Raw genomic sequence first — 12,797 nt, 5'->3', positions numbered from 1 at the left:
AAGCATGGAACGGAATTAGGAATGGTATCAAACACGTGTTTGATACTATTCCTCATTCCATTCCATGCATTACAATAAGCATGTCCTCCAATTTCTACCTCCACCAGCCTCCCCTGCTATGGGGATGGTTAGTCGTAGTATTAGTCCTCCTGTACACTCGTTGCATGCTGTAACAGTAGTTTTTATATGGGACCTAGCTATTGCTTGAGACTGACGGAAGGTGTTCTCTATCGTCTCTGGCTTTGCCTTTACACACTTATACAAACTCTTTCTCTTACACACACACACACACACACAAACAAGTTGATAACACTGGAAATAAACTGTGTGTGAAATCAGGCAATGCATTGCCTATGAATTTATTTTGAATGTTATATGATAAGAAAAATATTGGCAGCCTCTTACTTTGCCTTTTGTTTTTGTGTCCAAACTTCTAGGAATTCTGCTTGTTTATTTTATGTTTTTTAAATTGAACTTATTTGACCTTTTCTTATGTGCCTGGAGCTCATTTGACCTACTGTAATATTTAACAGCTGTTTTCTGTGGTGCAATATATGAAATAAAGTCTTGAAAATTGACTCTGCAGTGACTTTTATTTGGAACACTGAATTACTTGTTTATGTTAATTAATAAATTGTCTTTATTAGTTTTGTCGATCATAAACAACAGCTAAATCATAAATCAACAGCTACACGAAACACACAGAAGTAAATATGTTGTATTCATTTTATAGTCAAATAATATCATTTATTGTTTTGTTTATTTTTCCAACACACACTAGCACTGGACGGGTGATTGATTTTGGTAGACTTCATACAGTAGTATAGTTTCAGACGGTTCTGAGACTTAGATAAACATCGAGGGGTATTCTCATGGATACACACACATGCATCACAAAGATGAATCTGCATAGATCCTGTTCAAATCACGGCAGTGAAAAACAACGTTTGGAAACAGACAGGCACTTGGTGGTGGTGTTGCAATTCCAGCACAGCTACGGGGAATTCTGGGAGAGTCGGTGGACCAGTCTCCATGGCAACCAAACCCTTTGGAAAGAGGTTTTCATACTTTCATGGAAACAACGTGTAAGGCACTTGGAAAGAACACTTGACGTTCAATCATCCTGCATTTGGAGGAGTGTCATAGGCACACTAGGCTTGACTACTTGTTGGTTGACTGAATGTACACAACTGAGGAGAAAATCCTTCGGCAAGTGAAAGTTGACAGACAGATGATTAGCAAGTTCCTCGACCATCGGTAGAACCCTGCCATTGCTACCCCTATACAGTTATAGTCTATGGCAGTGCTCTTGATATAAACATTTAACAAAACAAACTAAAATCAGCATAGTCAAACTTTCTAAACCATTTAAGAATGTACACGTAACAATATGTACTGTAAGAACAATAAAGATATATAAAACTATGAGACAAGTGAAGAGAAGAGATTTTCACTCTCACACATACCAAATTGAATTTCTCTTTCTTGGTCCTTACTGTAGTAGTTAACACTTACAAATCCAGTTATGCTCAGATAAGTTTAACCAAAGTCATCATCTCACAAACACCATAGATTGATTATATAACTTTTCACGTTCATATTTATCCAAAGAGTTTTATGGAAGTTTATGTAACTGCTCAATCTGAGTTCAATGTTTGTGTTTAACAGTGAGGGTAGTCCATCCATCACATTTCAGGTCTGCCTTGATTTGTTTTGGGGGTCCTTGCTTTTCTTCACCTCTGATCCGCCTGATTCTCAGTGTGTTTATAATCGGGCACCTCTCTGGCCAGCCCGCTCTCATACGGTGTTGTCATCAGGGTAACGCTGAACCATCTCCTCCACCTCGAAGACCTCCACCACCAGGTCACGGATCTCCTTGATACAGTCCAGGGCTTTCGGGCTAGGCTGCTCCCCAGCCTGTGGGGCCTCATTGGTGGGCTCAGCAGAGAGTGAGGCCTGGGTGTCTGATGCCAGCTCTGGAGCCTCCACATTCACACTCACAGAGACGCTGCTCTCGTCTCCGCTGCTCTGTGACACTTTGACCTCCTCAGACTCCACTCTGGTCTCCTCTGTGACATCATCACTAGAGGACTCAATGTCTGAGGGGGCTGCCTCACTCTCTGCAGAGGGCTCTCCCGAGGAGGGGGACGATGAGACTGTTACAGGCTCCTCAGCTTTGGTCTCTGCGGCAAGGCTGAGATCTGCTTGGGACGCAGTTACAGGTTGCTCTCCACTAGAGGGTAGTGCATCACTGTCAGTGTCAGGGCTGCTCCCACACTCACTCACACTCTCTGTCCCTACAGCAGCTGTGGTAACATCAGTGGAAGCCATGCTTTCTGCTACTGTATCCTCAGCTGGAACAGACTCAACGACAGACTCAGTGTCAGGAGATGGGACAGGGACTGGCTCAGGGCTGGGGGCAGGGGCAGGGGCAGACTCAGGGACAGAAGATGGGGCAGGAACAGGCTCAGGGCTGGGGACAGGGGCAGACTCAGGGACAGAAGATTGGGCAGCAACAGAGACAGGCTCAGGGCTGGGGACAGGGGCAGCGCTGGGGGTGGGGGCAGGGCTGGGGGCAGACTCAGACTCAGAGCTGGGGGCAGGGACGGATGAGGTAGGGGCAGAATCAGGTACAGGGGCAGGGACCTCACTCTGAGCTACTGTAACTGGTGTGTGCGTCTCTGTCTTTACCTCCACATTGTCTCCAGGACTGGGTGTTTCTGCCTCAGCTGGTATGGAGGTCTCTGTGCTCTGTGTCTCTGGTAAGATGGGTGACTCTGCTTTCTGTAGTTCAACCATGATAGCTGCTTCTACATTCACAGTCTCTTTGGCAACTGGTGTGTCGACCCTCTCAGTCTCAGCTGGAGTGACTGAGTCCGCTGTTGCTGTCTCTGTTGGGGCAGGGGTATCTACTGCAGCGGCTTCAGTTGGGGCAGCGGTATCTACTGCAGCTGCTTCAGTTGGGGCAGCGGTATGTACTGCAGCGGCTTCAGTTGGGGCAGGGGTATCTACTACAGTGGCTTCAGTTGGGGCAGGGATTTCTACTTTAGCTGTTTCAGTTGGGGCAGGGATTTCTACTTTAGCTGTTTCAGTTGGGGCAGGGGTACCTTCTGTAGCGGCTTCAGTTGGGGCAGGGGTATCTACTGCAGCGGCTTCAGTTGGGGCAGAGATTTCTACTGCAGCGGCTTCAGTTGGGGCAAGGGTGTCTATTGCAGCAGCTTCAGTTGGGGCAGGGGTATCTACTGCAGCGGCTTCAGTTGGGGCAGGGGTGTCTACTGCAGCGGCTTCAGTTGGGGCAAGGGTGTCTACTGCAGCAGCTTCAGTTGGGGCAGGGGTATCTACTGCAGCGGCTTCAGTTGGGGCAGGGGTGTCTACTGCAGCGGCTTCAGTTGGGGCAGGGGTATCTACTGCAGTGGCTTCAGTTGGGGCAGGGGTATCTACTGCAGGGGCTTCAGTTGGGGCAGGGATTTCTACTGCAGCAGCTTCAGTTGGGGCAAGGGTGTCTACTGCAGCAGCTTCAGTTGGGGCAGGGGTATCTACTGCAGCGGCTTCAGTTGGGGCAGGGGTGTCTACTGCAGCGGCTTCAGTTGGGGCAGGGGTATCTACTGCAGTGGCTTCAGTTGGGGCAGGGGTATCTACTGCAGGGGCTTCAGTTGGGGCAGGGGTATCTACTGCAGGGGCTTCAGTTGGGGCAGGGGTGTCTACTGCAGCGGCTTCAGTTGGGGCAGGGATTTCTACTGCAGCGGCTTCAGTTGGGGCAAGGGTGTCTACTGCAGCAGCTTCAGTTGGGGCAGGGGTATCTACTGCAGCGGCTTCAGTTAGGGCAGGGGTGTCTACTGCAGCAGCTTCAGTTGGGGCTGGAGTATCTATTTTAGCTGTTTCACTTGGGGCATGTGTAGCTTCTGTTGGTGTCTCAACTGCTACAGGTGCCTCTGTCTGCTGTGCTTCAGTAACAGTAGGAGTGGCCTCCACCTCCTCTACCTTCTCCATCTCCTTTACAACAGGCACTACGATGGCCGCCTCATCTGTTTTTGTCTGGTGTGACCCCTCATCCACTTTGTCCTCCTGTCCCTCCACCACTCCACTGGGGGTGACCCCTCCAGTGCCACTCTTGGCCTGGCCGTTCTTCAGGAGAGGGGAGGCAGGGTGGGACTGGACTGGGGACCCCATCACCCTGGCTGGGCTGCCAGGGGGGGTGGAGAGGCTAGAGCGGCTGGACTGACTCAGGAGGTCTCTGCTGTCTGTGAACAAGTTGTGCTTCTTCAGATTGGCTGCCTCGTTCACCACTGCAGAGCACACAGAGCACAGAGTCATGTTAGTTAGGGTCATCACTCTGGTTATCATCAGAATAATACTGGCGTAGCGATAATCAGGGGTATCTCTCTTTCTAGAACATTCGGTACTTTTTGTAACATTCTAGTCTGATGTCAAACAGATACTTGAAATCAGAGTGTTCTATAAGGAAGAGTTATTTTACATTATACCAACGGAGCATGTTGCTAGGCAACCAGTTGTTCGTCTAATAAAAAATAAAAAAAATGGGTAAATCAGTAAGTTTAACTAGGAAGCTATAGTATATGGAACTATTTGAAGCTCATTGGCGCCACTCTTTTGATATACCACTCTGCTTGAAATCATAGAGATTTCCATGAACTGGAATAATCTAAGCATTACAGACTCAGAATCTGTAAATGACCAATGCCTAACATGTGTGGCGGAGGGAGACCCACCTTTGCTGACTTCCTTCTCCAGTGTCTGCAGCAGGATGCCATCATAGATATTCTCCATATGGACGAAGTTGGTGTAGTCAGCAAAGATGAACTGTTCAAGACCCTGCAGCTCCTGTGGACAGATAGACAGACATCTCCATACACTCTGGTTTTCCAACAGACATGACATTTGTGTGTGTGTGTGTGTGTGTGTGCCCATGCGTATGTGTGTGTGTGTGTGTGTGTGTGTGTGTGTGTGTGTGTGTGTGTGTGTGTACAGTATTAAGACTCACGGTTTTGCAAGTGGGGGCCAGGTTCTTCTTGATGTAGGGCAGAGTGATGCCAACCAGAGCCTCCTGGAAGATCCTTTTCCTCACTGTGCTGCTATCATAGTCATATTGCTGCAGAGAGGAGGGCACAATCAGTGTGTGTGTGTGTGTGTGTGTGTGTGTGTGTATATACACCCTTCATAAGTGAATTGTATGAGCACCTCACCTTCAGAACCCTGTGCTTGGCCTTCTCCATGGCAGAGCCTGCGTTGCCTGGGTTGTCCTGGATGGCCTTGTAGAGGAGCAGCTCAAACGTGTACGCTGCATTCTCCATCAGCTGAACACAAATGAAACAAGGTATTTATTAGTGCTTGAAGCTCATCAAAGAATCAACCCACACACACACAGCCAACAAGTCGGCTGACTATAAAAACTGCTGTGATCACCAGAGTAACTGATCAACAGAGGCTGCAAAGTAAACCTGTGTGTGTGTGTGTGTGTGTGTGTGTGTGTGTGTGTGTGTGGTTTGTTTACCTCTTGTTGGTCTTTGTGTGTGCGCATGCGTGAGTGTGTGCGTGCTCATGTGTGTGTGTGTCAGTGTGGTTAGCCTACCTGCTGTATGTCTATCTGGGTGCTGTGGACCAGGCTGCTGATGTTGGAGAAGCCAAAGCGTTCCTGCAGGTCATGCAGATGTTCGTGGAGAGAGTTGACCCTCTGGTAGCAGCTCAGCAGGTTAGACTTACTCAGCTTGGCTAGGGCCTAGAGAGAGGGAGGGAGAGAGGGGGGGAGAGAGGGAGGGAGAGAGGGAGGGAAGTACATCCATGAGATAAAAGGAAGACAAAGGCATCGGAAGAGAAAGCGAGGAGTAGAGGTGAAAAGGATAGCTTATGAAAACAAGGAGAAGACGAGAGAGAGGAAAGAGTCCATACCTGTTTGAGCTCGTCTGTAACCCCGCTGTCCTGGAAGTCCTGACACAGTTGGTCCATCTGGCTGCCACTCAGCTGCTGCGCCTCCTGGAAGCCTGTGCTGATTGGTCCCATCAGCTCCTCCAGCACAGAGGCCAGGTACGGATGAACACTCTCAGAACAGAACTTCTCCGCTGGCTCTGAAACACTAGCTACAGCAGGAGGAGAGAGAGGACTTAGATGACCCATCATTCAAATGAATTCAAGATGCTGAATGGCGAGTATTTTCTCGTGGGAAAAAGAGTGTGGTGGTTCAGTCCAGCTCTCTGGCATGACTCCTCTGTAAACGGTATGTTTCTGAGACTAAATAATGCACAAAGCAAAGTGCAGTCATAGGACCTGCTGGCTGGCTGGCTGGTTGGCTGGCTGTCCTTGCAGAGACAATGGCTTAGTGAGTCAGCTGGGTATCTATGTCAAGACCAGTGAACAGAGCAGAAGGGATAGGTGTAGGAGTGGACTCATCTCTCCATAACAATGCCTTTACTGTGTCACAGAGCCACACCCTGGTGATGGCCTGATGTCCCCTACAATCACACACATCAAGATAACCTACCATGGACGCATACACACACATACACACACACACACACACACACACACACACACACACACAGCTAATTTGCACACTGTTTTGCTGTTGCATGACATTTCACATTTTGGGATATCATTAAAGCCATGGATTGTGCTTGTATGGCACCTTCCCTTTCATTTGAAACCAGATTTTTCTGCCTCAGCTCAGTTGATACAACAATGAAACACTAACAAGCCAGAGGCAGGTCCCCCACACACACAAATCACAGTGGAATGTTGCAAATCTTCTGGCTGAATGACAACCTCTTTGTCCTTTTGTGTGTGTGAGTGGCGCAGGCCTATACGGTGGTTAACTCCCTCCTCTGGGCTGGTGATGGTGAGTGATGTTGGTGAGCTCACCTTGCGGAAGGCTATTGAGCTTAAACGTTGGTGAATAAATGTCACAGCAATGACTTTCATGAGTCAGCACCTCGCCTTGGGTGTGCGTTGTTTATTACTTTCATGCTTGTCTGGTGGTTCGGTAGTTAGTCACTTACCTCGGAGCTTGTTCTCCAGGAAGGTTCTGGAGCTGAGGATCTGGTCCAGATCAGAGCGGATCAGCACCTCCTGCTGGCGGGTGGCAACCCTGCACTCCTCCTTCAGGGCAGACAGCCCCTCCAACAGACGCTCCTGGACCAGGATATAGGCCGCCTCCACCGTCTGCTCCACAGGAGAGAGAGAGGGGTCAAGGGTGTGTGTGTGTGTGTGTGCGTGCGTGCGTGCGTGTGTGTGTGTGTGTGTTTAACTGTATGTAAGTAATTACTTGTTGACTTTGGATCAGATTACAGTTGTGAGTAGGAGTAGTATGGAAATAGAGCAAATGAACTCACAGCGAACCACACTCTCTTCCTCTCCGTCTTCTTGGCCTTCAGACGAGGCAGCATGTCCTTCTCCAGAGAGGGCAACAGCTCCTCCATAACCAGGTTGGCCAATACCTGGACGCAAACACCCACACACACACCCACACACACAGACGCATGCACGCACGCACACACACGCACACACACACACACACACATACACACACACACACACACACACACACACACACACACACACACACACAACATTGTTATGAGGAATTATGATGAAATTGTAAACTTCACTCCAACTTGGCTTATTATCATTACATTCTGCTGCCCTAGCCTCTATAGCAGGGGAGGCTGGTGGAGGTAGAAATCGAAGGACAGGTTCATTGTAATGCATGAAATGAAATGAAATGAGGAATAAAATGAGCCCATGCCCTGCTGACATACCCTCTCCTCCTTGCTCTCTTGTCTTCTCTACTATCTCTATCCAATAAAATAAAAAACTGTGTTTGATACCATTCCTCGTTCCGTTCCATGCATTACAATGAGCCTGTCCTTCTGAGTTCTACCTCCACCAGCCTCCCCTGGTCTACAGTACACCGTCAACTGATTAAACAGCAACAGTCTCCGGTTTCACAACCTTTCCACTTTACAAGAAATCCCAGGAGTCCATGCAGAAGTAAGCCAACTAGGCTTATTATCATTTCAGTATGAGTGTGAGTACATGTTAATAAAAGGCTACTGATAATGCAAACATTAGTTATGATAAGAAAATGACATGGTGTACCCACACAGCAAAACTCTCTGTCTGCAATGTCTCTGCTCTCGACATTGCATACATTCCATGCAGTGTTTCGCTATGACGAGTGAGTGAGTGAGGTGCGGTATATCTCTAACCGCACCCCCCCCCCCCCCCCCCCCCCCCACCCCACACACACACACACACACAGATGTAGGCCTAATATGAAACCCCAAAAAACCAAACTGTGTCAGCGAGGAGAGGCGTGAGCGTGATGGGACAATGGCAGCTTAACAGGGGTCGTTTCCTGCAGCTCTAGCTGAACTTCCTGATAGACTAACCAGTCATCAAAAACACCACATGGTCACACAATGGGCCAATTATACGGTCAACTACCAAGAGATGGGGATTCCTACAACGCCTTTAAAAGAGAGAGGGGGGGAGGAGAAAAAGAGAGAGCAAGAGAAAGAGAGAGAAAGAGAGCGAGGGAAAGAGAGAGAGAGAGTGAGTGAAAGAGAGAGGGAGAACGAGAGAGAGAGAGAGAGGGAGAACGAGAGAGAGAGAAAGAGAGAGAGAGAGAGAGAGAGAGAAAGAAAGAGAGAGAGAGGGAGAACGAGAGAGAGAGAAAGAGAGCGAGAGAGAGAGAAAGAAAGAGAGAGAGAGAGAGAGAGAGAGAGAGAGAGCAAACACAATCTGGTCCTCTCATTACTAAAGCTTGTGAAGTGAACAAACAAAAGTTGTGTCTCCTGTGTTTTCTCAAGATAGAACAAACGAATTCTCCACCTCTGAGTTAAGGTTATGTAATCTGAATAGGAGTCTGCAGAAGAAATGAAAGACGTCTCTGATGAATGAGCCTTTCATACTGTACACATCACTGCATTCCTCCTTTGTGTTTTACTAAAAGACAATCACCACATTAAGTCCCATGAGTCTATTATACCATATGTACAGTTGTGTTATATTGTCAAACAATATTCACAGGTGAATGAATATCTGTGTGTTGGTTTGAAGTATCTCCTTGTTAGTGGATTATACATATGTGTTTCCCAGTGCTTAGTGACAAGAGCAGGGTTAGAGTGTGAACAGAGTGAGACAGTGACCTACCCTGACGTCACTGCCTATCAGCATGTCCCAGGACTCATACTGGCCCTTCTCCTGTCTGTAGAGCTGGACGGCCTTGAGGAACGCCTGCACCTCACAGGTCCTCTTCTTCAGGAAGTCTGAGAGAGAGAGAGGGAGAGGGAGGGGGGGAGGGGAAGAGAGAAAGGAAGGGAGGGAGGGTATATAGAGAGAGGGAGAGAGAGAGAAGGAGAGGGAGAGGTAGGGGAGAGGGAGGGAGAGAGTGTGAGAGAAAGTGAGAGAGAGAGGGAAAGAGAGGGAGGGAGGGAGAGAAAGAGGGGGAGAAAGATAGAGAGAGGGAAGAGGGGAGGGTTATCATTCAGATGCTTAGTAAGAAAACTCGGCCGTAGTTCAAACCTCCATGCAGATGTGTGCGTTCTCCTCTCCTCTCTCTAAGAAGATGCAACATGAAAATGAGATGAAAGTCTTTTTTCATCTTTGCATTGATAATGGCGTGTGGTGAGCCTGCTACCATGGTAACCGTTCCGGGCGGTTAGCTACCTTGGTTCTGGTGGCGTATACAGTCTGATAGGATGGAGAGGAACCCAGCTTGGCGTGCCTCCTGGCGGAAGCAGAAGTAGGAATCTCTGCGGTACGGAAGCCTCAGGTACACAGGGAACTGTCCTGGCATGCCCACTATAGGGGGGGTGAAATCCTCCTTCACGTCTGCAATGCAAACACACACACACACATGTCAGTGTCTGTCATACATGTACACTACACACACATGAAGGCCTGCTCAACATGGTGCAAGACTTACTCTCAAACCTTGTGGTCTGACTCATGACAGTAATGTGACTGTGCTCACACACACTTACGCACTTGTGTGCATGCACCCACACGCACGCACACACACACACACACACACACACACAGAATGCTACCCTGTCTGGTTTTCCTGGAAGAACTCACTATATAATTTCATGACGAAGTGTCTATTTTAAACCTCGTATTCATCTCTCATGAGAAAAAGGGATCTCAAGTTTATATTTCAGAAGAGGCAAAAATATCAGCCTTCATCTGCGCTTGTGCCCATCTTTTGCCGGGGAGGTAATGCATTTCCCAGAGGACGTCTTTAAAAGCGGAACACCCACTCATGTGCACTCTACAGAGCTAAAAGCAGCCAAGGTAGGAGCATGGGGAAGAACGCAGATTTTATGGAAATTTGGCAACTAGGGCAAATAGAATGAGCAGAGTCTTCCCTAATTCAACTAATATACCCATACAGATTGTATCAGTAGAGGACATGGGACGGTATTATCTTTCCGGTTTTACAGGATTGGTTCCCCCAGGCAAGGTCCCAGTGGACAGGTTTGAACAGACTGTGGGCTACTTTATATTTAAAAGGTATTCGCAGCGGAAGATTTTCCTGGAGAAGAAGAAAACTGAGCAAATCCTTCCATGACAGAGGAAGATTGTGTGAGTCAGTCAGGCTAATGTTGTGTAGCAACACCGAGGGTGTATAACTTCACCCCCCACACTGGTTCAACGACCCTGGTGCTTCAACTCACTCACCTGGGCCGTGGGTGTGGTTCATGACTTTTGACCCCTAGGGAGTACATCTGTGTCTGTCTCACAGCTAGGTGTGTTAAACAGGAATCTGGTTCATCTAGAGAGGTAGGTACTAAAGGGCTCTTGGCTGATGCAACACTATTGTCCCCAGTCCTTTACTCACTGCTGTTGTCGTCAGGGAAGCACTTGTCCACCATGACCATGTACTTCTCCTCTGTGGTCATGGTAGCGCCCCCTGTTGGCAGCAGTTTGTGCCGCGAAGGCTGACCTTTCACAAAGGTCTGGAACACAAAAGATGCTATATTAAGCTCCTGAGACTTTTTTTTTGTGTTGTTACTGTAGCTATAACACAAGTGTAGTCATTATCGTCAGTTACACACTGACACATTCCAATGAAATCCAAATTGTCATGCCTATGTCATCCTTATGGCTGTTCATAAGAATGTGTTGCTCACCTCGAAGCTGTCATGTAACTCCAGGCAGTAGTTGGCGCGCACTACCAAGTACCTCTCCCTCCACTTCCTGGTGTCGTCAAAGTGCAGCACGTTCTCTTCGTAGAGCACCTCCCCCGTCTCTGGAGCATCCTGGGTAACAACACACACACATGATGTTAAACTATAGCCATCTTTGATAACACATAACCATCTTTGCACACACACACACACACACACACACACACACACACACACACACAGGCACAGGCTCACACACACACTTACCCTTTGTTTGAGGAGCTGTGTCTGCTTCCCTTTCTGCTGCTCCAGCTCATCCTGGACCTGAGAGAAGTAGGCCACGGAGTACTGTCTCCTGTAGTGAGGGCTGAACTCTTTCAGCTCTGCCTCCGCATGACCTGACACAGACACACACACACACACACACACAACCATTCACATTATAGACAACAGTATAAGGATAATGATCCCATGTCACGCCCCTCCTCCGCACCCTCCACTGGCTCCTGGTAGCAGCTCGCATCAAATTCAAGACCCTGGTGCTTGCCTCCCGGGTGGCAAAGGGATCAGCCCCTCCCTACTTGCAAGCAATGGTTAGCCCCCAAACCCCTGCAAGATCACTCCGCTCGTCCACCTCGGCTGCCCGCCTGGCACTGCCACCTCTACGTGGATGCAGTGGCCGCGCTACTTGGTCACAGCTTTTCACTGTCCTGGCGCACCGCTGGTGGAATGAGCTTCCTACTACTGTCAGGACTGCAGAGTCACTTCCGATCTTCCGCCCTAGATTGAAAACCCATCTCTTCAAGCTACATCTTAACAGTCTCTCCTAAAGACCGCTTCACCCTCACTACCCCCCCTATACTAACCATAACCCCAACCCTGAGACCTCTTCTCCCCTGCTACCCCCCTGTACAAGTTCTCTCCTGCTAATGAAATATATTTAAAAAATATATATATATTAGCCTACTGGCATTACGACTGCCGATGGCCCCTGGTGTGAGCATTGATTACTTTGTCTTATGATGACTGTTGGATGATTCACTTACTTAAACAAATGTATTGTTGTAAGTCGCTTTGGATAAAGGCGTCTGCTAAATGCCATAAATGTAAATGTAAATGTCATAGGATACGCGTCAAAAACACCAACAACTTCCCCCAAAACAAGAGCTCAGCTCATCTGTATTTTTCCATGGTGAGCTCAGACTGTATCATCTTACAGTGCAGTTGGGTGGGGTTGAGAAGAAGTCACGGCGTTCAAACTGACAGACACAACCCAGATGACACAGCAGGGACCGTACTGTAGGTGATCACAGCCCACAGGGGGGTAGGTCGTTACTGTTCATTACTCTCTCTCTCTCTCTCTTTCTCTCTCCTCTCTCTCTCTCTCTCTCTCTTTCTCTCTCCTCTCTCTCTCTCTCCTCTCTCTCTCTCTCCTCTCTCTCTCCTCTCCTCTCTCTCTCTCTGGGTTGCGTGAGTAATTACTTGTATGGAAGAGACCCAATCAGACTGTTTGGCTCTGTGTGTGCAGCCATGCAAAGCTCCAAATCCAGCAGCGGCATCAAACAGATCTGTTACTGCGAGCTTGGCTCTGCTTTACATTGTGCTGCCCTTGCCTCTACAGCAGGGGAGGCTGGTGGAGGTAGAAATCGGAAG

The 12,797-nt window shown here is 48.4% G+C and overlaps 1 protein-coding gene across 1 annotated transcript in view; it reads right to left on the bottom strand.

The window, feature by feature from the left end:
- Positions 1-1,786: 1,786 nt before the first annotated feature.
- The window catches only part of niban1a (niban apoptosis regulator 1a), a 17,781-nt gene continuing 6,770 nt past the window's right edge, over positions 1,787-12,797 (bottom strand). The window contains exons 2-14 of the mRNA XM_083671144.1: positions 11,412-11,542; positions 11,148-11,276; positions 10,856-10,973; positions 9,682-9,846; positions 9,166-9,281; positions 7,344-7,448; positions 7,011-7,173; positions 5,908-6,095; positions 5,591-5,737; positions 5,205-5,315; positions 5,003-5,110; positions 4,731-4,842; positions 1,787-4,286 (exon numbers count right to left, since the gene is read on the bottom strand). Coding sequence (XP_083527270.1) covers positions 1,798-4,286; positions 4,731-4,842; positions 5,003-5,110; positions 5,205-5,315; positions 5,591-5,737; positions 5,908-6,095; positions 7,011-7,173; positions 7,344-7,448; positions 9,166-9,281; positions 9,682-9,846; positions 10,856-10,973; positions 11,148-11,276; positions 11,412-11,542 — 4,082 coding nt within the window. The 3' untranslated portion in view covers positions 1,787-1,797. The remainder of the gene's footprint in view (positions 4,287-4,730; positions 4,843-5,002; positions 5,111-5,204; positions 5,316-5,590; positions 5,738-5,907; positions 6,096-7,010; positions 7,174-7,343; positions 7,449-9,165; positions 9,282-9,681; positions 9,847-10,855; positions 10,974-11,147; positions 11,277-11,411; positions 11,543-12,797) is intronic.

The sequence above is a fragment of the Argentina silus genome, assembly GCF_951799395.1.
Source record: "Argentina silus genome assembly, chromosome: 6".
Taxonomy (NCBI): domain Eukaryota; kingdom Metazoa; phylum Chordata; class Actinopteri; order Argentiniformes; family Argentinidae; genus Argentina; species Argentina silus.
This window is presented reverse-complemented; position numbering and strand designations above follow the sequence as displayed.